Raw genomic sequence first — 27,003 nt, forward strand, 5'->3', positions numbered from 1 at the left:
TTATATAGAAATTTGGAAAAAAAAACAAAATTCGTTTTTTAAAAAAAATAAAATAAAATCTGAAATTAAATTGCCCTCCAAAACAAGTATGCAGTTTTGATTGATATATTAACATGCATTTTAAGAAAAAAAAATTTCAAAATCGTTAGAGCCGTTTTTTAAAAAACTAATTTTTTATAAATATTTTTTTGGAAAAAAAGTTTTAAAATAAAATTAGTATGCCATTTGGTAGAAATCACTAATCAACATCTAAAAACAAAATTTAAAAAAAGTTCAATGTCCCGTTTTCGAAAATTTGATTTTTCAAAAAAAAATTTTCAAATTTTTTTTAAAAATCCAAAAATTATTTTTTTCAAAATTTTATTTTTGGCTTATATTTAAATTATATAAATGCTTCTTCACAAAAAGTTTCGTTGAAATCGAATAAGCAGTTTCGGAGATAATCGGGTTTGAAAAAAACGGCTCTATGGCAGGTACCGTTAATAATGATTTTCAAAAAAAAATTTTTCTATTGAAAGATAGACTTTAGCTCAAAACTAACATTTGAATTTTTTAAACAAAATCGTTAGAGCCGTTTTCGAGATATTTCAATTTTACTAAAATCGGTATATGACAAGTACCGTTATTTTTGGTCCAAAAAAATTAATTCCAAAAACCCCTCTGGAGAGTCGCCAAATAACGCTACATACCAAGTTTGACATTAATCGGTCCATCCGTTTAGGCTGTAGCTCCTTATACAGACAGACAGACAGACTGACAGACAGACTGACAGACAGACTGACAGACAGACTGACAGACAGACTGACAGACTGACAGACTGACAGACTGACAGACTGACAGACTGACAGGCTGACAGGCTGACAGACTGACAGACTGACAGACTGACAGACTGACAGACAGACAGACGGACTTCCGGGACCCACTTTTTTGGCATTGTCTACCATCGTAATGTCATGGAAAAATGTTATCTCAACTTTTTTTTTTTTGTACGAATGCATAACTTGATATATAGTACCTATATCGCAAGTAAAAAGAATAATATTATTATACAGTAAATTGTTTGCTACAATTAAAGTATGTAGTTTTAGTTAAAGATTTGTTTTTACTTAACGTTGTACAATAAAAATAAAAAATAAGTAAAAAGCAATTAAATACAATTTTCAAGAATAGGAGTTCTAGTAGTTTTACCCTCTATGATTTTCAGAGCTTGTTTTTAAATAGAACTGTGGGAGGTGAGAGGGGCTATCATTTTCTGTTTCAAGAATTTCCTCAGATCTTTGATCTAAAATGCTTACCGGTAAAATATAATATCTGTCTTGAATAGCAAAACTTATATTATCGTCACGTACTTTTTTTAAAAGCAGATACTAAACCTAAACTTAATTTAAATAAAATGCACGATTGGTCCGCAATTATAGTAGTGTAGTGTTGTGTTGATTAAAATCTCGAAACCAATGCTTGCTCTATAGAGCAAGTAAAAAAATATTTATTGCAAGAAAAAAAAAAAAAACAAATTAAACAAAATGTTATTGCAAAACAAAAAAATTAATGCAAAATGTATGCATTAAATATTTTTGTTTTCAATATTCGTCGCAATTCTAACAATGTTGACTTTTTGGCCTTACATTATAGCCCTTTTATTATAGTTAATAGTTTAGAGTTGATTATTTTATCCCTCTACCGCATACTAACCCATATATGGTTTATCGATTTCATATCGATTTATTCCCGTTATATTGCACCAAATGTCAAAAAGAAAAAACTATTATAAAACTATGTCTATTTTTTTTATAAGTAACCAGTTTTTATTAACAGTAAGAGAGTCGTGATTCTGAAATAAACTCATTGTTTCAAGAGCATGTGTAAAGTGCAAATCAGTGAATTAAAGCGTGTACTTTTCGAGTGTTTTTTTATATTAAATAAGTAAGTTGCATCCAATTAAAAATAAGTTTCGTATGTATTTATTATACTTTTATATCTTTGCCGCCGGGTACAAAGGGGTTAAGTCATAATTGATAGTTTGCCTGAAAATGTGAAGTTGAGCTAATCGATGAACTTTTGAGCATGGATCCTCTTATTTTTATAGAAAAGAGTTGTTCTAAATTTATGTTTTTGATACAAAAAACATTTCATCGAAACCCGGAAAGTGCAATTTAGTGACTTAACCCCTTTGTACCCGGCGGCAAAGATATGTTAGCGAAGTTTGTTTTTTGTTTTTATAATAATTTTTGTCTTTTTTAGGCCTTTTTTTCATAAACACTTACATTACTGATTTTTGTGGGATTTTTATTTTTTTTGTAAAATGAATTCGAAGACTTTCTATGGAAGATGATAAAACTTGTGATGGCTTTCGAAGTGATGACGATCTAGCTTCAGATTCTGGCCCTTTTTAACATCAAACAAGCCATCTCCGAGCACTTATGCAAAGCTGTAAAACCTACAAAGTCACCCTTCAACTTTGGCTGGTGATCAAAACAGAGATGGCAGAAAACAAAGCTGAGGGAATTATATACAAGTCACGGAAGTCCAGCCCCATCTAATCCCGAAACTTCAATCCACTCACAACAACCAAGGGCAAAAGCCGTTGAATTCAGTGCGAACTGAAAACATCGCTCATATCCCTGAATGGCAAACAAAAACGCCAATATGTCAAATTTGCGGACTGAAGACGTACACAATGTGTAGAAAATGGAATGTGTTCTTCTGCTACAATGATAAAAGAAAGAGTTTGAATAAATTCGATGTATAAAGGAAGGCAAATGTAATAAAAACATACTTTATAAAACATACCTTGAATGCATACTAAACCATATATGGGTTATTAATTTTGAGCTGGTAATCGCCTTGCTGCATACTAACCCATATATGGTTTATGTTTCTAAAACTGTATATATATGATTAAAAAAATAAACATTTCTATGTAATACCTTTTTTCAACCCCTAATAAAGATAAAAAAATTGTTAAACAAAAATTTTTAATTTCATTTCGTTCATAATTCATGCAGTAGAGGGTTATAATTTTTTGTTTTCTTGTTAATCGAAACAAAATTGAATGTCTTGAGTCTTAATTTCTTATTTTATATTTCTTTTATTTTATGGTTTCATAACCCCATTTTATCGATGGGGTATTCTTTTGTCACGGGTGGGACACTTGTACGATAAATTAACTTTTTGTTTCCTTTTCGAATGAGAATAACTTTTCTGGTATTCTGCATTTTGGTTTGTGCCTGGCAAAGTGTCCTCTTAGTGGTAAAACACGCATGATTTACTGACGTTTTATTTTTTTTTTATTTTATATTAATTTTGTTCTTCTCTGGAAAATACTTATTTGAAAGATATTAATTAATATCATTGAACAATAATGGTTTAATGATATATATGTATCATATATGTATAATTGCCATAGTCTATTACTCTTCTAATGTTCAAAATAGTTCTAGATTAAAAACTCATTTAACATTATAAAAAAAAGCAAATTTTTGTTTCATTTGTAGGTACTCGACTTCAAAGTGATATTTTGATTACTCTTTTATATCCCCAAACTAAAACTACAAAACAAAAATATCCGTAACGACAAAATACTAAGTTTCGAGTGAATATCCAATTACGTTTTACTCTCACACCAAATAACAACACAAAAAATATCTAAAAATTCAATAAATATGTAGGAATTCCCTAGAACATTGTATATAAATTGGTTCAGATTTTTTTTGTTTTAAATGAAATTGCCAATTACTTACGAAAAATTTATTGACAGCAATCCAGGCAGGAGAAAAAAATTAAATAAATAAATAAATTTACATATCTACCGCAGTATTCTATTTGTTTTATTTTTTGCTAACAAATTCCAATTTAATTCCCTCTCTCATTTTTATGTATAGGTACCTATCTACTTGTTAAACACACATGCAGATAGATAGGCAATAGTATAATAGAAAAGAATATTAATAAATCTACCATCAATTGTGTGTGTTCATTCGCACCCCCAACCTCTCTGCTTTCACTATCACAACCCCCATTTTTATTCTCATCCCCAATTCAACCTTTTCTCTTAACAAATAAGTAAACTATACAAATCACGAAATACCTAGCCCAGGAATGTACGGAACGGTTCGTTGGACACACGTAATAAATATTATTTCACTATGAATGAACCTTTTTTTCTCGGCTTGGCTATGGGATACGTCGCAACACCTCAAACAATGGGGGCCAGACTATAAAGGTTGCGATGCGATGATACTCACGTGCTTAGTGAGTGCTTGTGTACACATTGAAATAACATATCAGCAAGCCTTTGAACACGCTACGTTGGTTCACTAACGGTTATAAAGCTGTCAAATTCAGGCAGCAAATATCTCTATAACACACATACCGGACTATATTACAAACACACATACACACGAATAAAAAAAAACACAACTAGGACCTCGAATGAAGGTAAATTCATCGAAAAGTTGCTGCTTGTTGGATATATAAAACTGCAGACAGACGTTCAATTAAATTGGAATAGAACAACGAAAAAGTAGATTTAAGGTTGTTTGGTCCACAGAGGGTGGTTTGGGACTTTTACAAAACAAACTCACAAATCAAATGCAAACACTGCAACATGGATTTAGAAAGGTTTTTCCCTCATTTTTTTATTTGTTTGTGTTAGATTTTTCATGCAGAGATGTAGGCTTTGTTCAATAAAGTCTATTAGTTCCAGAGTCGAAATGGAAGTTTGAAAAAAATTCCAAACCAAATCAGTTTGTACCTACCTATATTTTGGTCCAAAGGTTAGAAATCGACATGTAGCTAGGTAAGGGTATTTTTTGGTGTTGCCTTTGGTAGTTTAGGTATAGATTGGGGTAGATGGTCATTGAAATAGAAACAAGTTGATTTAGTGAATTGCAGGTAACTATTTATATACGTGATATGAAGAACCGACATCTTTTATGACTTTTATGGGACCTATACAGATACAGTCTGAAAAGGTATAAAGATAGGAAAGCGTTTTAAGGAAGAAATTTCTTCAACGGTATTGCAGATAACTAGTATGTCAGTGTTGAATCTTTTTTTCACAGTCTTTGAATTGAAGATTTGAAGATAATGTACCATCTTTCGAAAACTTAAATTTATATTCTCTTTTACAAACATATGTATTTAATAAGGCAGATTTTCGAGAACTTGTTTTTTATGAAGCTATATAAAATACATAAGAGGCTTCGAAAATCAACAAGTGGAATCATTTTGTTTGTGGTCAAAATATTTCAGAACTTCAAAGAAGTACATACTTTTTTAACACATGCTGAAGCCAAAATTCATCGATGTAGTTCAATGAGATGTAGAGGGCGCTAGTATACCTAAAGAAAGAAAATTTTTGTCTGTGAAAGAAAGATATTTTTGCACTAAAAATAATCTGTCCTTTTATCAAATGTATAATATTTAATCATAATTTAATAATTATAATAACACGTGTGGCGTCCAAGTTGGGGGATAAAGAAAAGAATGCTGTCTGAGGCAGGGCACGAACCCACACCTCTAGGTTAGCAGTCAACCACTGCAATTTTTTTTTCAATTTTAAATTCATTTTTATTTTTCATCATCTTAAAACTATCTTAAAGCTAGACAAAAATTCATAAAAACCAGCCTACTTATCAATTACTTACAACTAACTTACTTGCCCTATACGGGCACTCTAAGTTATTCTTCATTTTTCTTAATACTAATGCCTTTCGGCCTTAAAACTAAATTAATTCAAATAATATTTCAATGTTTTATTTTTTCCAAGAAATAATTTTAAAAAAAAACTTGGATTCTGATCATTTGTTTGTTTATTTTAAAACTTAAAAACTAATTAAAACTACTTAAACTACTTATAAACTAATTAAAACTACTTAAACTACTTAAAACTACTTTAAAACTAGAACAGCCACAGCAAGCAATTTTGTATTTTTTTGTATTTTTTGTATTTTTTTTTTATATTTTTTGTATTTTGTATTTTTTTTATTTTTTTTGTGCCACCCTGACTGTCCCTACTTAAAACTAAACACATAAAACTATGTAAGCCGGCCAAGGCATAGAAAAACAAAGACCACTCAACCACTACATCCACTGCACCATTGCCACCATAGAAAATATAGCTTTCATAAATTATAAATCCTAATAAATAATTGTCTTATTTAACTATAACTTACACATTTTCCTTATACCTATTATTTTTTATTTACAGAGACTATAGAAGCTTCTTTGATAAATTATATCACTAAAAAAAAGGTAAGAATATGCAATTTCTTAATTTAGTAATGTTTTTTTTTTTTTTACTTTTCTAAATTAAAAAACTATTTATTGAAGACATAATTGTTTAAGAACATAAAAGTAACTTTTCTCTTCTGAGATTGTTTCAATCCTTGAAGTTATTTCTTTTTAATACAAAATGTAAAAGCTGTATGCATTTTTTTCATTCTAAGAAAATAATTATTACTAACTTTACAAAAAAAAAAAATCATGTCCCTAAAACTTTTTTAAGAATTCAGTCTTATAAAACAAAATTAAAAAGGGTAGACCTGGTTAAATTGCAGGGTTATAGGGGGATATATTGAACTGCAAAGAGCACCATTATTTATCACCATTTATCACTGTAAAATAAAATCCAAAAGAAATAAAGCAATTTTTAAAAATAAAAAAAAAAATACCAAAAAAACCGGTACCGCATTTTAAAATCACGTTCTTAAAACCTCGCATCCTCAAATCTCGCATCATCAAATCTCGCATCCTCAAATCTCGCATTACGAAATCTCCTATATCGAAATCTCGCAATTACAAAATCTCGTTTTTCGAAAGCTCGCAACATTAAAATCTCGCAAACTAAAATCTCGAAATTTTTAATCTCGTATTGAAATAAAATATTTATTAATTCCCGTGCCCGAGATTTTATATATATAGCAAGATTTTAATGTATTAACGAGATTTCTTCCTAAAAAGCGAGATTTTAGTTTGCAGGATTTTGAAAATGCGAGATTTTGTTATTTAAGATGTTTAAAATACGAATTTTAGCGCTTTGCTTGATTTTTGCAAAAATGCGAGATTTCGTTATAAGAGATTTAAATTTGCGATCAATGTACCGCTCCCATTTCAAGCATGGTCGTAAAAATTTATATTTTAATAGCTATTTTCCTACTATTACAAATTATTAAATTATTTCTTACAAAGTCACCTTATGTTACTCAAATATTCCAAAAAATTATTTTGGATTTTTTTTTTTTAATAGCTAAATTAATTTTTTTTTTTTGAAAATGTATGTATTTTTTCTAACTCCCTCATATAATGATTTTTTTTTAAACTTTGTTTAAATTTTTTTTTTAAACGGCTCAAACGATTTAAACTTTTTTTCCTAAAAATGGAGTAGGTACTTCAAAACATTCAAAAACGTTTAAACGACGTTTTTGTAATAAAAAAAACTAATTCTGTGTTATTTCTTGCATTTTTAGTAATTTTTTTATAAAATTTAATTAAAAATATTCTTTTACAATTTTTACATAAAAAGTTTTAAAAATCGAAGAATTTACCAAAATAGCAAGCACGTGCTCAGTAAAATTCGTTTAGGTATATATTCCTTCATTTATAACTATCTTTCTCAAAAATTTTTAAAATTTTATAGAGCTGAATTTATTAAAAATGTTCTCTTCCTTTGAAGGTTTCTAGTGACTTTTTCAGAATTTATAAGCTAAGAAACCAAAGAAAGTCTGAAAATGTCCGAAAGATCGAAATTTTTACATCCAAAATTTATAAATGTACATAAAATTATTTCAGATATCATCTTTAAAGTAATTGTAATTAGTAGAATAACACCCATAAATGATAAAAGTGAACATTTTCGTTTCATCTTATTTCTCTTATTTAATATTTCATTAATTACAAATATTTTGTAATTTAACTTTAAAATAAAAACAAAAATGTCGGTTTTTTTTTTTGCTTTTAAAGTAACTGCTTTGTTTTGATCATTAAATTTGTTTGTAAAATTCTTCAACTATAGTTTATTAGGCTCAAGGAATGTTCTTAGTGAATTTTTATTTTATTTTTTTATTTTTCAATTCAATAAAATGTAATGTACTCTATTCACTATCTCTTCTTTTTTTATATCAAATCCATTTCGTTAGCCTCGTTCCCTGAGTGAACGTACAAAAACTTGAACATGACTCAAAACAACAACAGAAATTTCTGTTTAGCTTTATCTCCATCAATCTAATTTGATGGAAGCTTATACCTAAAATTGACATTTCTCGTCAAAATACATATACCAACAACGTATAAAAATACAACAACAAAAAAAGAAAGTGAACGGAACGAGATATGGAAAGTTAGTGTCGTATCGAATATCGCCCCTCCGAAAGGGAATGTGTTTTTTATTTTTTTTTTTTGTCGACAAAATACCCAATCGTGAGAGGTTTTATTAATTTCAATGTCGTTCTCAATTTTCTCTTTCCGCTTTTTGTTTCGTTTACTTTTTTTTTATTTTTGTTATTTTACTGTTTTTATCGTTCAAAACCTGAACGCTTTACCAGAGAAAACAGAAAATAGTATTTTTTTTTCGTATTTGGTCAGGCAGGACACGTAACATGGAAAATAGTTCATTGGTAAAAAAGAAATGAATGAAAAAAAAAACATTATCCTCAAATATCAGTGCAATTTTGTTGACACCCAGACCAGGGTAACAAGAATCAAATGTGACAGGTGTGTGGGATGAAACCAGAGTCAAGGACGACGACGCGGAATTGAATGCAAGGATTCTTTTTTTTTTTTTTTCTTTTTTAAAATTGTGCTTGGTCTTCTACACGCACAATGTAATAAATCTTTTTCCACCAGGAAACAAACAAGGATCTCATGCATAAATTTTGAATATTTTGAAGGACATTTTTAAAATTTACGATTCCTGGAAAATTTTTCACTTCGTATTACAATCAAAAAGGGTTTTATTTTCAGCTTTTTTATCATAACAAGCAGAAAAGTGATAAATATTTCTGACTTTTAAAATAAAATTAAAAAAAAAAGTGTATGTATATTTTTTTTTAAGTATAATCCAAAAATATTTCTTAAAAATAAACTTTATTTTTAAAAATTTAGGTCTTTTCTTCAAAACTTTGAAAATTCAATTATAAATTTTAAATTAAATGATAAACATCATCAATCTTTGTGCCAAAAAATAATTGTTTTCTAATTAAATTAAGAAACGACAAATATAATATTATTGTCTGATGAACCATTGTTGTTTTATATCCTTTTGTTATAGAAGACGAGGCATTTTCCCTTGTGCTCTGTTTCATCATCAGCTCAAGTTTTAATAAATTAGAAACTACAAACGAGCTTAAAACACAACCTCACTTTAGGTTTACAAATACATGTATATAGATTATATCACAATTTCTAAGCAAAAGTGAACGTAACAAGGATAAAAGTTACGTTACGTTGTTGTTTGTTTGGTTGTTATCGGCTACAATTTTCTGTTTGGTGTATAGACTAAAATATTTGTCTGCGTGCTAACAGGCCCAGTGACACAATAAGCCTTAAAAATATATAATAACATTTAATCAGGATTCAAACTTAATTCAAAAACACAATTGGATGTCCTTAATTAAGTAAATCCTTTTCATGAATTCTAAGCAGCTCTCTTTTATGCTTGCCTTCATTCAATTTTATAAAGCAAAAACTCCTTTAACTTGTCGTAGTCCTTGTTCGTTGTTTGTTTTAACTGAAAGTTCAGTTCAGTATTCAGTACCAAGAATTGAGTAGGTAGAGAAAAAATGAACGTTTGGTGTTGTGTGCTTTCCAATTTTAGCCATTTTGTCCCATTCTTCTCACCATCATCATATTTTTTTTTTCTTCTTCTCTGAACTCACCCCCACCCTCTTTTACTCTGTTTTCTGTAAGTATTGTTCTATAATATCGTTTGGTTGTGTATTAGTTGATTGTCTGGTTTGTTTAGGGATATGATTAGAAAAACAAAAACCAGAGGCACACACAGAAAGAAATAAAACTGACAAGATATGACGAAGATTTTATTGTTGTTTTTGTTGTTTTTGTAGTAATTTTCGTATTTTGCCTTAGACAAATAATTTTGAAAGTTATATACACATATAAATTTATCTTTTGAAATATAACAAGACTTTAGGGAGATATACTATACACACAAGCTACATTTAACTTTTGGGTACACACATTCACAGAGAGCAAATAAAAATCAAAAATATACAAAAGAGGAATAAGGGACTTGGGAGGTGAAGAAAAAATAAAATATATTTGAATATCCTAAAGAGTATGTGAATATTTGGTAAGAATAAAAAAAAAAAAATTAAATAAACATTCTTTAGAATGCCTGAAGTACAAATGTTGTGTAGTTGGAATTGTATGTGCGTGTATGTGAAAAATCAAAATCAAATATGGGATGTAAAATTTTTTGAAAATTTAAGCTTAAATCCATAAACTGTAAATTTAATCAAATTCAATTCGTATTTTCTGTATCACTTCTTTTTAATAGAATCTTTCTTATAAATAAGGACTTGAAAGTACACATTTACCTGGTTTTGTATAATGTATGAAAGTATAATATTAGTTATTAGACAAAATAGGTACCTGTACCCAATAACAAAATTGTTATTTGTGCACGTGTTATAGGAAATTGGGAGAAATTCACAATTTTTTGGTTTGATGGTTACAAGATTAAATTTTTTGTAAAAACACATTTTTGTAATTTGATTCCCTATTTTGGGATAAAATAATTTAGATTTAAATGAATGTTCTACTTTGCAGAGTGAAATAAAGTTTTGCTCAAAAGATTAAAGACTTAAGTTTCTGCTTAGTAAAGCATTTTTTTAAATACAATGATGTAAAAGTAAAAAAAGTAAGAGAAGAACACTTTGATAAAAAATTCCGGAAAACCGCGGTATAGAAAGGAAAAAGTTAAAGAGCACCCTGAGACACCCTGTATATATGTAATATAGCAACCAGTGTGTCTAATTCCATTTGACAAGTCGATATAAAATATGAATGGAAATTTGTCACGTGAGGTCTTATTTTTATTCTACAATTATTGTAGAAGATGCAAGATAATTTTGTAGTAGGTCACTGTGACGTATGCGTAATATTTTTTTTTTTTCATTTTTGACACATTTTCGGGTGTGATTCTTTCTGGTATTTTTTGAACCAATAGAAATTCTAAGTGAACTTAAGGTCATTTTTATTTTTTAATAAGAGTTTGCAGTAGAATTGGTTAAAGAACAAAAGCTTTCATTACGCCCACTAAAGATTTTAATTCATTTTATTTAAAAATATCTTGCACGATTTAGATCCGAAGAACTTGCTCTTATGTTTAAATTTGCCTGTAATATTAAAGGTTTTTGAACATATGTACCTACATACATGAGCATTTTTTTTTTTTTTGATAGTTAAAATTATAAAACTTAAAAAATATATTACATAGAATTTTGTTAAAATTTAACAAAAAATCTCCTAAATGGTTTTTACCATGAAACGAAGTATGCCACTTTATTTCTTGTGTATCAAAATTTTTTTATAAAAGAAATTGAAAATCGTTAGAGGCTTTTTTTTATTAAATTTCAAAAACAAAAAAATATGAAATGACAAGAAAAGGAAAATTAATCAATCATCCGTTTTTGATTTTAAATTCAATGGTACTAAAACGTTTTTCTAAAAAAAATTTTTCGAAATTATTCGCGCCACTTAGGACAAAGTCAGACAGTAAGAAAACGGTTTTAGAGCAAGTGCCGTTCATAACGATCCAAAAAATATTTTTTTTTTATTTTTAAATTATGACCGCATTGGCCACATATCAAGCGTTTTTACTTGCGATATAGGTACTATAGGGCAAGTTTAGGATTCGTTAAAAAAATCGAACTCGAGATAACAATTTTACATGACATTACGATGATGGAGAATGCCAAAAAAGTGGGTCCGGCAATTCTGTCTGTCTGTCTGTCTGTTTGTAAGAACCTCGAGCTACAGCCTAAACTACAGAAGCGATTTTCTTCAAACTTGGTAGTTAAAAGTTTTGGGTAATTCCCTAGGGGAGAAATTGAAGTTTTTTTTTTAGGACCAAAAATAACGGTACCTGTCATATAACGGAAACAGAAAAGTTGATTTATTTCAAAAACAGCTCTAACGATTTTGATTAAAATTTGTTTGCTTACTCTTACAGATAAGAGCCTCCTTTAATAATAAAAAAAATATTTTTTGTACCGTTATTAACGGTACCTGCCATAGAACGGTTTTTTGGATTTATGAATTTCTCAAAAACGACAAAACAGATTTCAACCAAATTTTTAATACAGAAACGTTTAAACAATCATTATTTAAAAAAAATTTTATTTTTTCAAAAAACACATTTTTGGATTTTTAAAAAATATTTGAAATTTTTTTTTTGAAAAATTTTTTTGAAAAAATTTGAAATTTTGTTTTTATGTGTAAATTAATTATTTATTCAAAATTGCATATCAACTTTTTTTTTGAAAAATGTTAGACAATTTTTATATATAAAAAATTATTTTTTTAAAAAAACGGCTCTAACGATTTTCGAAAATTTTTTTCTAAAAATTTCTTTTTATACTAGAAATAAAATGGCATATTTAGTTTTTTGTAAAAGATCATTTAAAACGGCATTTAATTATTTATAAAAACAGATTTTATTTTTTTTTGCACCACTAACGAAATTCCGTGAAAATATCAAATTTTAAATTTTCCCTTATTTTGTTCAATGAAAAACTTTAACATTAGAGTAACTTTTACCATAAGAGCAAGTACGTGCGACACCAGTCGTGCAATTTATTTTTTAATGAATATCGTTAGAGCCATTTTTGAGAAAATCATATTGTTACATTGCTATGAAAATGTTATACTAAATTAAAGGTTATATTTTCTTCATAAAGTTAAATCCTATTTGTAAACCTATGTGAAAAGATTTTGCGTATTAAAAAAAGACAACCTTTATACCGTATCTCAGAAATGTGTAGGTACCTATATGAAAATAATTAAAATTTTGCATTTGTCTTTCTTTCCAATAAATTTATATTTTTATTTAACTAAAAAAAAAAAAAATAAAAAAAAAACGGTAAAAAAAACAACAACTTTTACCGTTTCTCGCTAAAAAGTTATTCTAGAAAATAAAAATACTCATAAATACCTTGGTGACCTTTTTATGTCTCTCAAGTTAGCAATTACAAGAAAGTGCCCTAAACTGCTAGTAGAAAAATAGGGTTTGGTATATTATACCAAACCCTATCTTTGGTAAAAAAAAAAAAAAATTTCCAAAAATAATTTTGTTTTTGTGATTTTCGAAAAAAAATTTTTTTTCAAACTGTCTTAAATAGTTAAGTGCTTAACTAATTTAAGTTAAGTACCCCATTTTCCGAAGAATTTTCCTTGATTTTCCATAAAAAAAAATATTTTCATTTTCCATACAAATTTATGTTCTGCTAGCTTGAATTTCGATTTTCTCAAGAAATTTAATTTTTTTCGACAAAATTCGAATGGAATAATTAAGTGCTCAACTAATTTGAATTACCTAAGTACCCCACTTTCCGAAGACTTTTCCGAGATTTTTCATTAAAAAAAAAATATTTTCATTTTCCTACAAATTCGTGTTCTGCTAACTTGAATTTGGATTTTTTCAAAAAATTCCACTTTTTTCGAGAAAATTCGACTTAAATAATTGAATGTTCGACTAACTTGAATTAGGTGCTTCATTTTTTTTTTATGGAAAATCCCGGAAAATTCTTCGGAAAATGGGGTACTTAGCTGAAATTAGTTAAGCACTTAATTAATTTAAGACAGTTTGAAATAATAAAAAATTTTTTTCTAAAATCACAACAAAAAAAAATTTTTTTGGAAATTTTTTTTAGATTCTTAGAGCACTTAATTATTAGCACCTAAATATTATACCAAATATTATTTTTTTTTATTAGTGGAGTACTTAATTTAATTTTGGGGCACTTAATTAGCACTAAAAGATCCAATAACAAAACATATGTTCTGCTGACCTTGCTCTGCTAACTTGAGAGACATGACTTTTTTATAGTTGCAAATAGCAAAGGTCAATTTCTTCTGAACAAGATATTGATTGCCCAACTTATAATAATTCTAATTTTTTGTTAAAAGATCTTAATAGGAATCGAAAACATTCTCAATACCTTGAACAATTATATATAAATAAATAACTGTTATTCTATTAGAACAAAGAGCCATCTGATTGCGGTATAAAGTACAACTGTTTCCGACACATTCATTTAAATAATTTTCAAAGAAATTTTACTCTACACAAATTGTCACAATGTCTAGATACCTACGATTATATTTCTCCCTCTGGAATGTTTTTGTAAAAGTCATTTCAATTTTGTTCATTCGGCCTTTTATGTCAAAAAAAAAGAAAAAAAAAATAAGAAAGCACAAATAAATCTCCCATAAACACTTATAGCACCACACACATCCACACACAAACACACATAAATATAATACTCGAAAAATTCATTACCACAAAATGTCCACATACCTCATTGTACGATACGGTATGGTACCGTAGACAAAACGAAGTAGAGAAATAGGTAGGTATATACAAAACATCAGAAATCCAAAAACCATACTAAGCTATAACGCCTCTGAGCGTTAGAATTGGCAATTTGTATGCAGGAGTCCTTTTTACGATGACGCAGCATTTTGTATCAAGCTGGGCCAGACCATAGGAGGCCTGTCTAAGGCCAGGCCTATCCGCCTCTCGTATACTCATACGATACCGACTTCTCTCTGGTACTTTTAGGATATGTGGCTGAAAGCTGTTATTGTTTTCATTTGCTTTAGTGGCATAAAGTAAGAGCCACCTAGAACCAGGCGAAGAATATTAGATATACATATAAGGACACACACAGTGAGTTTGGTATAAAATGAAAGCTTATTGTGTGTGCCTTATAAGACCAAACTATAGGTATGTGTTCATAAGGGACGAAGGCACACGCATTCTGTGTGCACAAAAGTGCGAATATGGCAAACGAGCTGGCTGCTGGTTTACTTCGTAGGAGAGTGGACCCATTTTGATAATTTGCGTCCTGCAATATCTATTCTCAAGAATATGCCCATTATAACAACAAAACGAAGGACGAACGAAAGGACGAGAAAGGAACGTATGTTCGAGATGATCTTGCCATTTGTTGGAGAGAATTCATTCATTTCGCAGGCACAAAATAGAAAAATATTAGAGAAACCGCCTGGAGTCAACATAAAGTATAATACTCTCTCTCTCTCTGAATAGCTATAGTGCCTATGAAGAAGATGACGGTAAACGCAAGGACCATAGACACCATCATCATCATCATCATCATACCATCATCAGCTTGGGCTGTTGTTATATTCTGTATAGGGTTTGGGTTTTGGGGATTTATGCAATAACAAAGATTATTTTTGTGCTCTGCGTAAGGCCACCCTTTGCAGAATTTTGCATAGCCTGCAGTTTGGTGTTCTTCTTATATTTTGCAAGGATAACAACATCCTGGATGCTAAGCCTAATTTATTCCTTACAAAAGCTCTCTAATGTATGCAGGGACATTTTGGATATTTGCAAAATAAGATTCAACAGCCAGCTTCTTTAATATACACGCTGCTGGGTGACCATACAAGAGAGTATAGAGCTCTTACCGTTATATTGTTAGTTGGTGCATATATACCTCTACTTTCTATACCAATTTCAAGGAGAAAATACAAGGACTTTTAATTGCCATCGCCATATACGAGGATCCAAAGGATAGGTAACGTCTATACATTTTTCTCAATTTCTACCTCAACCACTCGGTGGAATGACTTTTTAGTGCCTTACTTTGTTTTTCAAACAATTTTGAAAAATTATGGTTATTAGGTGGAACGTGAGAGGGATTATAAGGGAATACAAAAAAAGTACATATACACACGCGTTACCATTATAGGAGTGCTATAGGAGTAAGCTCTATAGAAAAAAAAAATCTTCATTTCCAGGTATAATAGAAGTTTTTCTACCCCAAATACTAAAGTTTCTTACCCACTTACCGAGTGGCACTAAAAGATTGAGTAGTTTTGAACTTGGAGTGGGGGATTCGGGGGAAGGTTGGGAGAGAAACTTTTTGATGTTGGTGATGGGTGAAAACCAAAACCAAGTCAGTTTTTCATTCACGATGACGTTAATTTTTAATTAACTTAATGAGCGCGGGTTCCGTGTGGAATCTGATGAGTGACTTGATGATTGCTCAGCTCTCTTCACATTTAATAATATAAGTTATGAGAGTTTTTCCACTTTGCTTAATATATAATATAGCGGTGCGGTAAGAGAGTGTCTGTATGCGGAAAAACTTCCATTTAGGTTTAAAAGTTTTTTTTTTTTTCGTTTTTTTAATGTGTCGTTTTCTTTTCTTGGTTTTTTTTTTTTTTTGTTATTTTGAAAAGAAAAATCATTTAAGTTTATATAGCATGTCATTAACATCTTTCACCACTTGTGGTTGTGGGTTTTATTAGGAAGGAAAAAGTGGTTCATAAAAATGTTCGTTTTGGCTGAAAATCCAAAATGTGAACATAAACCGTTTTAGGTGTTTTCGTAAAGTACACAATATATCATAATTTTAAATGTTCTCTCACTTATGGAGGGAAATTCTTTTGAATTGCTTAGAAAGATTATGAAGTTTTTTTTAATATTTATTTTACACGCGACATTTAAGTACAACACTTCTCTGGTTGAAGTTTTTTCTTATTAATTGAGAAAGTGTGGAAAAGCACTTAACTGACATATGAATCTTAATTGAATATGATATGACACATGGTTCTACATATTTAACCTTTTTTATAATCAAGGTTTAAGGGACAAAATCATGGTAGTGGAAAATTAGGCTTTTAGATATTTATAATCTTAGTTTGATTTAAAGAAATTTTGCGAAATCTCACAGTCTTTCATTAACTTTTCGCGGAGTACCACGTGTTTTTGTGTTTGTTGTATTTCTGATCTAATTTTTGACCACCGGTATGTAAGCGATTTCTGAACCTTATAAAAAAGTTTTTTTAATTTTGAATCAATATTTTGATAGCACTATGCTTAAAGTTAAGTAAATTAAAACCAGTTTTGTAAAAAAATAGTATTAGTTATTGAAAAAAAAGAAAAACAGTTATGAGGCTCCTTAGGGGCACCTTTGACTTTTGCAATGTGGGCACAGTTTTACGTTGATTTTGGGGAATTATATATTTACAAAATTATTTAAAAATAAATCGACATCGATTAATTTTGATTAAGATTTAAATTGAGAGATTTTTTGAAATTTTTTATGGTTTTTTGTTTTTTCTTCCTCGTTTTAGAAAAAAATGTTTTGATTTATTTTTTTCGTCATATTGTTTAGTAGATTGTTTAAAACCAAACATTTTTTTTCCAACTAAACAAACAATAGACGAGCAAGATCCGCTGATAGTTTTAAAAATATTATGCACACGATGCGGGGTTTAATCCACCATTGTCAAATGTACCCCTTTTTAAGTCAAATGTGCCCGGGTCCCGGGGCACTTTTGACAAAATGACTTTTTTTAGAAAACATTATTTTTTTAAATGCTGTAGTGTTGTAAAACAAAAAAATTTACTATTAGTATTATCTTGAATAGTCAAAAAATCAAATACAAAACAAGACATTGGAAAACATTAACAGTTTTCGAAAATACAGACCTTTAAAAACTAAGTGTAAAATGTAAAAAAAATCTACCTATTTTTATTCTATCACCTTCAAATCCATGTTTTTTATATGACAACCTATATAAATTTTACACCATCTGAAACTTTATTGTCTTAGCTCAAAATATATATATCAATCAAGTCTATGTGACATCTACAAAAAGAGCTAGAATTTTTTAAACTCGATGAAATTTCATCCAAAAAGCAAAAAAAAAAAACATTTATTTTTATGTTCTCATGCTATTAAATCAATTTTTTAGTTTGACAACCTATAAAAAATTTTATACCATGTGAAAGGTTATTGTTTCACCTTGTATAATGATGTATAAATCTTATTTCAAAGATGTCTACAAGAGAAGTTAGAATTTTTTAAAGTCAACCATGTCGAATTTCCAGACTGAGATAACGGTACGCCAACAGATCTCCACAGGTGTTTTGAGGTATTTTTTACCGTTATGTGTGATATCAAAAAAAAAGGTTATGTTATCAGCATGCGTATTAAAGTTAAATCAAATTTGTATGTGCACTAGATCAAAAGATATAACGTCTGTTGGAAAAGAACATCTTTTTACTGTTATCTCCGAATTTTGAATATTAAATTAATTAAAATTTTGTACAATTATAATTTATTTAATTACCTATCTACAGTACAAAAAAAAAGTCATAACAAGTTGAAGTCGTGTCGCGTTTTCGTTTCATCTTGTTTCAAATCACTACGATACTAAAGAAGTTTTCACTTAAAAAAAACGGATTTGATTATAGAACTTTTACCTTTAACAACAAAATACAATCATATTTGATTTTTTTATATAGCAATTCATCATTGACCCTAGTAGAAATGCTATAATGAACATGTGAGCACGCAATTATTATCATAAAACAAAGTTCAGTTTTTTTTTTATAAATCAAACCACAAAATCTCCCATCTCCATGATCTAGTAAAATTTTGACTGACCGATTGACAAGTTCACAAAATGTCAAAAAAGTTTAATAATTTCATCAATTATTTAGCAAAGCAACATAATTTGTATAAACAAAAAAGAACTTGTTTAAAAAAAAAAAATGTTACACATACGCCCCAGTGATCGTTGAGTATTATTTTTGAAGTGAAAACTTCTTTAGTATCGTAGTGATTTGAAACAAGATGAAACGAAAACGCGACACGGCTTCAACTTGTTATAACTTTTTTGTTTTAATAGATAGATGAATGAAATTTGTACTGTAGATAGGTAATTAAATAAATTATAATTGTACAAAATTTCAGTTAATTTCATATTCAAAATTCGGAGATAACAGTAAAAAGATGTTCTTTTCCAACACACGTTATATCTTTTGATCTAGTGCACATACAAATTTGTTTAACTTTAATACGCATGCTGATAACATAACCTTTTTTTTTATATATCACTCATAACGTTACGTGCTCTACAAGTTACACAATCTTAAATTGAAAAAAAATTTAAAAATACCTCAAAACACCTGTGGAGATCTGTTGGCGATGACCATCTACCAGTGTAGGAAGTACCGTAATCTCAGTCTGGAAATTCGACATGGTTGACTTTAAAAAATTCTAACTTCTCTTGTAGACATCTTTGAAATAAGATTTATACATCATTATACAAGGTGAAACAATAAGCTTTCACATGGTATAAAATTTTGTATAGGTTGTCAAACAAAAAAATTGATTTAATAGTATGAGAACATAAAAATAAATGTTTTTTTTTTGCTTTTTGGATGAAATTTCATCGAGTTTAAAAAATTCTAGCTCTTTTTGTAGATGTCTCATAGACTTGATCGATATATATATTTTGAGCTAAGACAACAAGCTTTCAGATGATATAAATTTATATAGGTTGTCATATAAAAAACATGGATTTGAAGGTGATAGAATAAAAATAGGTAGATTTTTTCTATTTTATTTTTTTTTTGCAAGAAAAATGATTTTTTAAGGTTTCACTTCAACAACGTGTGAATTGCACACATGATTTTTTTTTTGTTATCATTTCTGACTATAACTTTAAAATGGCAAAACGTTGAACTTATACGTTAGCTATGGAGTTCCTCAAGTAGCACATTGGTGTTTAAATTGATGTAAATTCATAAATTTTAATGTAAAATTGAGCAAATTAAAAAAAAAAAAAATGGTGTATTTGTAAAAAAAAGTGTTGTAAGAATTATACCATTGTCTTTTCGGTACAAAATTTCAACATTTCTTTTAAAATTCTGTGCAAAATATGCACCGATTTCAGTTGTTTTTAATGGTGCATAAAATGATTCGATTGTGAAAGCAACCAAAATGGTATATTTTGTACACTATACTTTGGTGTATTAAGTACACCTTGGAGAAGTAAAATTCACCAAACTACATAAGTGGGAGACTCCATATTTTTCAGAAAAAAAAATGACATTCGACTGGATGCCATTTTAAAAATAAAGACAGCGATTAATTAGTTTACTATTGTATCGACTAAATTATCGCGCATTCTTAATTTTTTTGTTTCGTTCTTAAGAGACCGCTTCTAAAAAAATAAATATAAAAACAAAAACAAAAAAAACCGCCCGGTTTTTAGACGGGGTAGGATATATAAAATGCACGACTGGGGTCGCACGTACTTGCTCTTGTAGTTTAAAATACTTTTATGTTAGTTTACTTGTAGATTTTAAGAGCAGCCTCTATATAGGTAACTTTAAAGAAATTTTGTTGATGTTGGGGAAGCGCCGACATTTAGGGCAAAATTTTGTAAAATGAAAAAAAAAAATATTTTTTATTTGACTTTTTTTGAAAAAACTAAAAATGCAGTTTTATTGTTATTGATTTAAATACAACGTCTGCAAATTTTAATTAAAATCGTTAGAGCCGTTTTCGAGTTATTTGGTACAATTTGAAAAATTTGTATGGGAGGTACACTTTTTTTTACTTTTTATAGATAAACTAAAAAATGCAGTTTTATTGCAATTGCTTTGAATATTACGTCTGCAGATTTTAATCAAAATCGTTAGAGCCGTTTTCGAGTTATTTGGTATAATTTGAAAAATTTTTATGGGAGGTAGGTAAACACTTTTTTGACTTTTTTGAGAAAATCTAAAAATGAAGTTTTATTGGAATTGCTTCGAATATTGCGTCTGCAAAGTTTAAACAAAATCGTTAGAGCCGTTTTCGAGTTATTTGGTTTGAATTGAAAAATTTGTATTTGAGGTACACTTTCTCAGCGAGATATAAAAAAAAAAACAAAAAAAACCAACTTTCAGAATTCTATAAAAATCATCTAGGTACCGCACAGACGCACGGACGGAATTTCGAGACCCACTTTTTTGGAATTCTCCATCATCGTAATGTTGGTTTTGATTAAAACCTCAAATTTTTTTTTCCACACGAAACCAATACTTGCCCTATAGAGCAAGTAAAAATCAGTACTTCGTTTTTAAATTAGGCACTCAAATTCGTATTTATGCATTGTTTTCTTACACTCAGAGAACAAATCGTTTGCCGCAAACGGAAAAATTGCCCAATCGACTTTTTCGTTTGCTGTAGATATTTTCGACTTCGTTTGCATCAAATTCTTATAATCTTTGGGTTAACAACCATTTCACGTTTGTTGCAATCGTATCTTTGGGATTGTGGCAAAGAAAAATAACATTCAAATGCAGTTCGTTTGATGCAAACAACCATTTCACGTTTGTTGCAATCGTATCTTTGCGATTGTGGCAAAGAAAAAGAGCATTAAAAAGCAGTTCGTTTGATGCAAACAACCATTTCACGTTTGTTGCAATCGTATCTTTGCGATTGTGGCAAAGAAAAATAACATTTAAATGCAGTTCGTTTGATGCAAACAACCATTTCACGTTTGTTGCAATCGTATCTTTGCGATTGTGGCAAAGAAAAAGAGCATTAAAATTCAGTTCGTTTGATGCAAACGACCATTTCACGTTTGTTGCAATCGTATCTTTGCGATTGTGGCAAAGAAAAAGAGCATTAAAATGCAGTTCGTTTGATGCAAACAACCATTTCACGTTTGTTGCAATCGTATCTTTGCGATTGTAGCAAAGAACAATAGCATTTGGAGGGAACTACAATTCGTTTTCCTTATACTTACGTTTGTTGCAATCGTATCTTGCGATTGTGGCACAGGACAGGAGCAATTGAAGGGACCATATATTTCGTTTGATTCAAACAAATAACTCATTTGAATCAAATGATTTTGTTCGTTTGTGGGGTATACGTTTGTGGCACACTACCTTCGCGTTTGGGAACATCGATTCTGCTTTTTGGGGTAGACAAAATACACGTTTATAGAAAACGTATTGCGTAAAAAAATCCAAAACTAAAACAAATCAAAAACCAATTTTCTGAAATACAAATGTATTGATCGTTTGTTAAAGCAATAAATTAACTGTGGCAAATAAACTTATTGCTTTAACAAACGATTAATACATTTGTATTTCAGAAAATTGGTGTTTGATTTGTTTAGTTTTGGATTTTTTTACGCAATACGTTTTCTGTGAACGTGTATTTTGTCTACCCCAAAAAGCAGATTCGATGTTCCCAAACGCGATAATAGTGTGACACAAACGTACAACAGTTTCAAAATAACTCCAAAATTCTAATTCTCAGATTTACGCATTTTCCATTCAAAAATATAGATAAAATTTCATTTGTATCTCTTTTTTTATTTAAACAATAAATATATATGTATTAATTTACAAGCTTAACAAAATTTACTTAAAGTTAACAGTTCAAAACATAGACAAGCGAAATAATTAATTTATTGAATTTTAATATAGAATTTAAGTAGTGGGATTGGAATGTATTTTAATAAAAAAGAATATTTTTAAAGTATTTATGTCCGGGGGCCCAACTATGTAATTCGATTCTACAATAAGTGTTCAAATTTTTATTTTTATAATGTATTCGCAAGATTCAGATACATTATGTAGTTTGGATAAAAATTTAAATCGAAAGTAGCTTCTAAACAGATCCGAAAGTAGAACAGAGTTACATAGAAGGGCCCCTATATATTTTGTAAAATGAAAAATTCAGTTAGTTATTTCAATGTTTTTACCTGAGCATTGATTTTAGTTATAACGTATTCTTGCACGTCACTTATTCTTGAAGTATTATTTCTGAAGGATGTTTCTTCTTGAGGAGTTGTATTGTTACTGGAGGATGTTATATTTTTAGGAATTATTTGTATATTCTCGATGCCGGGTTCCTTAAGAGTCTTTAATTTTCTGCACTCGTATCACTGTCACGTATTAATAGGGAACTTCCTTGGGAACCTGACCATTTGAAAAAAAAAAAAAAAGAAATTGATTTTAATTAATAATAAAAACAGAACAGATCAGATCAACAAAACTTATTGTCTGTTAATTACATGAATATAATAAAAGTTACAAATAAACAAATTGAAAACTTTTTATCTTACGAGTAATTGTTAGTTTTGAGTTCGCATTCTTATTATAATAAACTTGCCATATAGTACCTACTCATATTCGAAGAACTTTTTTTTTTTTATTTATGAGCGACTTTATAAGAGTTTACTTTACTTTACTTTTTTTCACAAAATAAAAAAATAGAACATGAACTTGAAATGGTATTTTTTTTTATATAAAAAGCTTAAATTTTGTTTTGAAATATTGTTTTTCTTAAATTTCAAGTACCCCATGATTTTAATAAACTGTAATGCCAAGAGCGGCACTTTTAAATCCATAAAACTTGAATTATTTTGGAAAACCAATATTAAAAAAAAAATTATCGAAATTAGAGTTGCTCGGATAAATTCTGAATAATTTTCTTTAGTTACTACACAAAAAAAATATAAAATACATTAGTTCATACGACTATTATCAGATATGTAAACCGCTACTTAAATTATAAAATTTTAAAATTCTTGCAACAGCTCAATACACCATTTCAACAAGTTAGTAACAAACTATCATTTAATTTTAATATTTACACATTAAATATTTATTATATGTATGTTAAATGCACCTAAGTCAAAGTGATATTAGGTACTGTTTTAGTCACAAAAATAAGAGAGCGCAAAAAGGTAAAGATAAATGCAAAAGAATATATCGTTGGTTGACAACCAAAACTCGTTAACTGCATACAAATTACATTGCAGATAATGAGTTTTGGTTGTCAACCGACGATATGTAAAGTATAATTAAATTTAAATTTTGACTTGTATTTGGGATGTATTTTAATAAAAAATTAGACAGACTGAATTAAATTTATTACTGAACAGAATTTTAACTCTTTAAAAAACGTATGGCGGGATGTATTTTAATAAAAAGTATAATTTTAAAGAATTTAAGTAGTGGGACTGGAATGTATTTTAATAAAAAAGAATATTTTTAAAGTATTTATGTCCGGGGGCCCAACTATGTAATTCGATTCTACAATAAGTGTTCAAATTTGTAAAATGGTATCTCCGTGATTCCGTAGAAAACGAAAATTGAATAAATTTAGTGATGTAAAATTTTTTAATATTATCTATTCGCAAGATTCAGATACTTTATGTAGTCAGACAAAAAGTTAAATCGAAAGTAGATTCTTAGCAGATCCGAAAGTGGAACAGAGTTACATAGAAGGGCCCCTATATATTTTGTAAAATGAAAAATTCAGTTAGTTATTTCAATGTTTTTACCTGAGCATTGATTTTAGTTATAACGTATTCTTGCACGTCACTTATTCTTGAAGTATTATTTCTGAAGGATGTTTCGGTGGTGGCGATGGTGTTACACTAATGTCACTTATAGAAGATGAATTTGCTACAGTAGTATCACTGTCACGTATTGATAGGGAACTTCCTTGGGAACCTGATCATTTGAAAAAAAGAAATTGATTTTAATTCATAATAAAAACTGATTTAAATGGGTTGTTAAGATTTAAGTAGCCCATACACATCACACAAAAGCGCTCACCGGAGGTAGGTAATAAAATCAATCTTTTTTTTTTCATGAGACCGGTGCGGGCACAAATGTGATGTGTATGAGCGACTTTAAAAAATACTAATTTCACATGAACTGGCTAAATGTTTACCTGGAATTTCAAGAACGCCATCGTCTAGCACTCCTAAGGTCCAGCTTGGAGAAGATTTAAACTGGATTGCATACTCAACTACGTCCTCATCACAAATAAAAACGTTAGCTTTTGCATCGTAAAATTTAATATTTCCGATGATTTTAAATTGATCTTTGACTATAATCATACGAAATTTATGTTTTTAGACAATAATTATGCTTATATTGATCATAAAAACACAAGTAATAACTATGCAAACTTTGAATAAACAAATAGGTACTCACCAGCTTTGGCCAACTCTAAGTATGTTAATAAACTAGATTGTCCTTGGACTTTTATTATTGATGATAACCCTTTATATACAGCAGTAATGAAAAGAATCATTTTCTCAACAATCAAAATGTATCCAATACAAAGTTATTTGCTTTTGCTTCCTTAATTTATCCCAGAGCCAGCCTTTGGAATTAATATATATTTAATTTAATGTGGACTTCGATTTAAAATTGATCTTTGGCTGTAATCATAAGAAAATTATGTTTTTAGACAGTAATTATGCTTATATTGATCATAAAAACACAAATAATAACTATGCAAACTTTAAATAATAAAATAGGTACTCACCACCTTTATATCAAAATGTATCCAACACGAACTAACTTGCTTTTGCTTCCTTACTTTATCCAAGAACCAGCCAGACTGAAAACTCAACGCAACAATTTTACCGTTTTCGTTCGACACACACACTTACTGCGCATGTGCGATAGAATTGATGCGATGACCGATGAGTTTGAAAAAAAGTGTTGCCGTGTAGAAATTTTTAAAATGTAATGAAACTTTTCTTAAAATATACCTTTGGAATTAATATATGTATATTTATTTTAATGAAACTTATTAAAACTTAAAAAATGTGTTGAAAACCTTTCATTTTAAGTTTTAAAGCAATTTATGCACTTTTTGCACGCGAAAAAACGGTGGGTGGAGCTAGTAAGAGAAAAATATTTTTACTTTTGCACTTTTTGCAAAAAGTGGCCAATGAAGTTATATCTATAATTTAAAGTGGACTTCGAACAAACATTATACTTACGAACATGTTTTATCGAAATGATTTGTTTTTTTTTTTTTTAAATACCGTTTACTTAGCAACATTTTGTCACTTAAACAATTACTTGGATTCAATAATTCATTATTTCCACGAATGTTAAGTTTCTGTTTGATTTTAACACTTTTTTCTTAACAGAGGTAACACTGATATAGCGAACATAAATGCAACGCAAAGCAACGCTTTCAATGTGATCAAATAAAACGCGGTTTTTTTGCATTACACCCCGTCTACACATGAAACAATTTTTCTCAGGATATTTATTATTACCCGCTGTCTTTTGGAGGTAGATTTTCTGTTTGAGTAGATATTCTGCTTTTACTGTGGGCTGAAATTTGTTGTTTGTTTAGTACTTAAACAGACCTAACATTATATATTCTCTTTTACACTAAATACTTAACGCGAGACTTTTTTCGATATTGTGAGTCGCACTGATTTTACCCGCGACTGACAAGGCCAATTTGTTTTTTCATCTTTTCGATATTTCTTATTCTTTTACTATTATGTAAATCGAAAAACGTCTCGCATGAAACGTCTAGGTATAAAAATGAGTCGCGGGTTAAATCTGTGAACCTCACAATATCGAAAAAATCTCGCGTTAAAATTCTTAAGTGTCTAGCCCTAAAGGCTTACCCACACCGACCTCAAAGCGACAAGACAAGAAAGCGTCATAAGAAAAACGCTTTCTTGTCGTGTTGAAAAACACCGTTGATTAAAAGGAAAATAACAATGGAGAGTGCAAAAATTCAATGTGAAAATTTTTGTAAAGAATGTTTGCGTTTTAATTAAATTTTTTATAACGAAAACGTACAAAAACTGAGACAATTCAAAGAAATGATAATTAGGGTAGGATGTAAGTCAGCGTTTACATTCAACGATGTTTCCAGTGACGATTTTTGTTTATTTTTGTTATTTTGAGAAAAGAAGAAGGAAAGAGTTTTGCAGTGGAACGAAATCTAAAGTGATTACAACAAAAAAAAATCGCCACTGGAAAAATCGTTGAATGTAAACGCTGACTTAGCGATTTTTCTCTGTAACTATATCTTGGGTGCAACGGGTAAAGGCTGTCCCACAACAAAAAACGCACGCGATATAATCGCACTTTGCCTATGCCGTTGAGGAAAAAAGTCTTCAACTTGTTGTTAGTTTTTTCCTGAGCGTCATTCGAAA

At 29.2% G+C, this 27,003-nt stretch overlaps 2 protein-coding genes across 4 annotated transcripts in view; one reads left to right on the top strand and one right to left on the bottom strand.

Moving 5' to 3' along the window:
• The window catches only part of LOC129905608 (uncharacterized), an 89,722-nt gene that overhangs the window by 36,031 nt on the left and 26,688 nt on the right, over positions 1 to 27,003 (top strand). The window contains exon 2 of the mRNA XM_055981135.1: positions 6,212 to 6,255. The gene's annotated coding sequence lies outside the window, so the exon portion shown is untranslated. The remainder of the gene's footprint in view (positions 1 to 6,211; positions 6,256 to 27,003) is intronic.
• LOC129905610 (uncharacterized) lies at positions 22,110 to 26,771 on the bottom strand. Of its 3 annotated transcripts, none has more exons than XM_055981137.1 (4): positions 25,019 to 26,771; positions 24,753 to 24,911; positions 24,358 to 24,529; positions 22,110 to 22,987 (listed from the first exon to the last, which is right to left on the bottom strand). In XM_055981137.1, exons 1-3 carry the CDS (start codon positions 25,116 to 25,118, stop codon positions 24,399 to 24,401), a joined length of 390 nt encoding a protein of 129 aa, XP_055837112.1. In that variant the 5' UTR covers positions 25,119 to 26,771; the 3' UTR covers positions 22,110 to 22,987; positions 24,358 to 24,398. The 3 variants fall into 3 exon arrangements, with proteins under 3 accessions (XP_055837112.1, XP_055837113.1, XP_055837111.1); XM_055981138.1 differs by lacking the exon at positions 22,110 to 22,987 and having other exon boundaries at positions 23,611 to 24,529; positions 25,019 to 25,248; positions 25,356 to 26,771; XM_055981136.1 differs by lacking the exon at positions 22,110 to 22,987 and having other exon boundaries at positions 23,611 to 24,529.

The sequence above is a fragment of the Episyrphus balteatus genome, chromosome 1, assembly GCF_945859705.1.
Source record: "Episyrphus balteatus chromosome 1, idEpiBalt1.1, whole genome shotgun sequence".
NCBI classification, from domain to species: Eukaryota; Metazoa; Arthropoda; class Insecta; order Diptera; family Syrphidae; genus Episyrphus; species Episyrphus balteatus.